This window comes from Alexandromys fortis, unplaced genomic scaffold, assembly GCF_014885135.2.
Source record: "Alexandromys fortis isolate MF-2015 unplaced genomic scaffold, M_Fortis_MF-2015_v1.1 scaffold_92, whole genome shotgun sequence".
Lineage (NCBI taxonomy): Eukaryota > Metazoa > Chordata > Mammalia > Rodentia > Cricetidae > Alexandromys > Alexandromys fortis.
Window position 1 is genome coordinate 6,494,214 of NW_026067972.1, and position 4,022 is coordinate 6,498,235.

The 4,022-nt window shown below is 39.7% G+C and overlaps 1 protein-coding gene across 6 annotated transcripts in view; it reads right to left on the minus strand.

The window, feature by feature from the left end:
* Unc13b (unc-13 homolog B) overlaps nucleotides 1–4,022 on the minus strand; it is a 187,830-nt gene that overhangs the window by 137,222 nt on the left and 46,586 nt on the right. Inside the window, exon 1 of one of the 6 annotated variants that reach the window (XM_050155894.1) lies at nucleotides 3,008–3,212. The exons of the other annotated variants lie outside the window; for them this stretch is intronic. Within the exon in view, the coding sequence (XP_050011851.1) occupies nucleotides 3,008–3,057 (50 nt within the window). The 5' untranslated portion in view covers nucleotides 3,058–3,212. Of the gene's footprint in view, nucleotides 1–3,007; nucleotides 3,213–4,022 lie in introns of those variants that run through there. 6 annotated transcript variants of the gene reach the window in all.

A 4,022-nucleotide genomic window follows, 5' to 3' on the forward strand; every position in this document is an offset into this window, starting at 1 on the left:
CTGCTCTTCCAAAGGTCCTGAGTTCAATTCCCAGCAACCACATGATGGCTCACAACCATCTGTAAAGAGGTCTGGTGCCCTCTTCTGGCCTTCAGACATACACACAGACAGAACATTGTATACATAATAAATAAATAAATAAATAAATAAATAAATAAATAAATAAATAAATAAATAAATATTTTTAAAAATCCAAACAATGGATGCTCACCTTCCTAGACCTAGATGGAGCAGGGAGGACCTTGGACTTCCCACAGGGCAGGGAACCCTGACTGTTAGCAGGACTGGAGAGGGAAGGGGAGGAGGAAAAAGTAGGGAAATGGGAGAAGGGGAGGAGGTGGAGATTTTTAATAAATAAATAAATCCAAACAAACAAAAGAAAAACAAAGAAGGAAGGAGAGAATGATGTAGGGATGAAGGTACTGAAGCAGAGAGGAAGAGAAAGACCTTTGCAATATCCTCTGCCCTCTGGAGATGCTATCATGGTCAGACCAATGCAGCAGCACATTAAACATGAGGTTAGGTGATTTGGGCATTCCTTTCAGGCCTGCCTATATTTCTATCCCTGTGCAGCAACTTTAAATGCTTTATTGTTAACATTACCACTGCCCTAACTTAAATCTATGGAATACATACAAGGAACTTTCAGGAAGAAAAGTCTTTACAAGATTTATGAAACCACCCAGGAAGAAGAAAGGGGTTCTGAGAACACATGAATTGGTGGGAGAGCTGGGCAACAGTGCTTTTCTAATGTGTGAGGCCCTGGGTTCTATCTCAAGCAATGAAAAAGTATAAATAAAAGCAATGTCACATACACTAGAACACTGGCTTGTAGGGGCTATCACAAGCACAATCACACTGTTATGGTAGAACAAAAAAATACATATATTAGTGTTAAGAATATTCTCAAGAAAGCTTTTGTTGAACACAAGGTGATTTGAAGAAAAAGGCAAGAAAGATAAGAAACAGTTGCTACCAATATTTAAAAAAAAAAACAGACAGTCCAGAAAAACATAAGCTACTCATCACAGGAAGTGCAAAGTGTGTGCTTTAGAGAAAGCGTGGCCTCTCTGTTGTCTTATAAAAAGTTTGGTGTTGGGGCTGAAGAGATGACTGCTCTTTCCAGAGGAGCCAGGTTCAATTCCTAACACCCACATGGCACTCACAACTGTCTGTAACTCCAGTTCCAGGGTACCTGACACCCTCACCCAGACACATGCAGGCAAAACAACAATGCACATAAAATAAAAATAAATAATTTTAAAAAAAATTTGGCATGTGGAGTTTTAGTCACAGAAATCATATCAACTATGTTGCAAACATATAAGGCAAAGAAAATATATTCCTTTAACAAATACAGTAGAGTACAGAGTTCATTTACCTTTTCAATTAATATTTTCCAAGCACTTAAATGTAATTGGTACTTTGCGGGAGGACACTTAACATCAAACCCAGTTCTTAACTCCAAAAACTCTTCCAAGGTATCTGGAGAAGTGTCTATAAGCCATACTAGGTAATTAACCCAGTCACTAACTTAGGCTGTTCACAGTGGGGGAACTGGGCTTTTAGGCTAATAAAAGTACACACAACAACTGTAAATCTATCTGAAGTGTCTTTCATTTATATCTAAAAATGAAACATTTCTTGGGATACATAAATATAGTCCCAATGCAACTCCTAAATTGCATTTCAAGCTGCCAGATAAAATAAATACTCCATAATCCTTAACAGCCTGACATGGACAGATAAAGAAAATCTATTCCTCACAGATTTCTCTTCTATGAGGAGTCTCTCCTCTCATGTATGTGTATGCACAGAACATACAAGCAAGAAGTTAGAACTCTATGTATATCCCCAGAGCCCAGAGGAAATTTGTTTTCCTTGTTAATTAACACAACCAAGGGTATACAGGCACATGTGTATACAAGATTCAGAGTCAGGAACATTCACACCAATAAGTGAAGATGCCCTCTTTAAATAATGAATCTGAAGGCTGGAGCATATAACTTGGTAGTAGAGTGCTTGCCTAGAATGCATAAGGCTCTAGGTTTGATCCTCAAATAATTATAAAAAAAGAATAATTATAAGAAGTGACCAATCTAGTGCTGCAAATAAAATACAGACTATTAAATATAAATAACATGATCTGGGTATGATGAGGCATGTTTATTATTCTAGAACTTAGTGACTGAGGCAGAAGGGTTTCTGCAACTTAGAAGTCATTCTCCTTGTACTGAGTTCCAGGTAACCCTAAGCTACAATGTCTTAAAATGCACAAACACATACATGCATACAGTGTGCGCGTGCACACACACAGACACAAACACACAAACACACACACATGAAGCCAATCATGTGGCCTCACAAAGGCTAGAAATTCAAGGTCATGCTCAGCAATGTACTGAACTTGAGGCTAACCTGAGCTATGTTAGCCTTTATTGTAAAACCACAACAAATAAAATAATAATATTGTATAAAATATTGTGAGAAATACCAAAATCTATACCAATTAGATACAAAATATATTGAGGAGGAAAAGGCTAAAAAAAACCCACAAAGAATGAAAAAGGCAAGCAGATGAGAATGGAGCTGCTAGCAACCAAAGGACACAATAGAAGGAATAAGGAATGAGAGAAAGAAAGAAAATAGCTAATAAAGTCTATGTGTAAAAGTGAAAAAAGCAAAATTCACACAACGTCTCAATATAGGAAACAGACAAAAATTCACACAAATCACAGCAAGGTTGAAAGAAAATTCTTTGGGCAATTGGAAAACAAACACGCACAAATACAGCTAGCTATATTGAGGGAGACCACAGAAGAGCAGAATTTTTCACACAGTGGGAAGAGTTCTAATGGAGGGATTGTTACAGGACTCAAGTCAGGAAAGAACAGGAAGGCTAGACTGGCATACCACACTATGGTACAGTTACTAGGGGAAGAGGCTTGTATAAGCCATAGTAGTTGACTCTAGGTATTGCTTGTGTAAAAAAGTACATGAGGCTTACCTATCACCTTGTTCATTAAAATAGGAGCAGTATAAAGAGAGAATCTTCATCTCCTAAGGCAGCTGCTTAGATCCTGGGATGCTACACCACATGGTGGCCACGTAATTGAACTGAGAGGTCACAGAAAATGTGCAAATAGTCAAAGTTCCCAAACACACGGTGCCCAACCATTAACTCAACATCCAAAGTGCAATGGACTGAACCTGAGGTGTTTCCAGCAGTGCTGGCCTGTGCTGCACCACTTGATGTCACTGCAACTCTATACTGTGCGCACCACACAATGCCAAAGAACGGTCCTGAAACAGCGTGCCTCTGATTCAAGACTACTGTTTTCTCTGGACTGTACTCTTTTATTATATTATACATACAAAGATTTTCTCTTATAGACTCATATGGATTAATTATGTCATCCTTCTGCATAGAAACATAAGAGTTTTATCTTTGCACTGTCTAACGCTAACATGTTTTACCTTGAGGATTGCTGTTTCTTAAGAAGAGTTTTATAAAAAGTAAACAGGCACATCCATCTCGTTTGTATACAGCCTGCTTTAATTTGTTTAAAAGTGAGCTGGGCAGCTGGGCAGTGGTGGCGCACGCCTTTAATCCCAGCACTTGGGAGGCAGTGGCAGGCGGATCTCTGTGAGTTCGAGACCAGCCTGGTCTACAAGAGCTAGTTCCAGGACAGGCTCCAAAACCACAGAGAAACCCTGTCTCGAAAAAAAAATTGTTTAAAAGTAAAATTTCCTTTATTTTCCTTTAAAACGATGGGGGAAACCACAGAGACCGCTGACCCAAGCTAGTGGGAGATCAGGGACTGACAGCTGGGGAACCTGCATGGGACTGCACCAGGCCCTCTAAATATAGGTGAACAGTTATGTGGCTCGATCTGTTGGAGGGGGGTGCCTGGCAATGGCACCAAGATTTATCCCAGGTGCATGAACTAGCTTTTCAGAGCCCATTTCCTATGATGCCTTGATGCAGGGGTGAGGGAGGAGACGGGGGGGGGGGGGGGGGG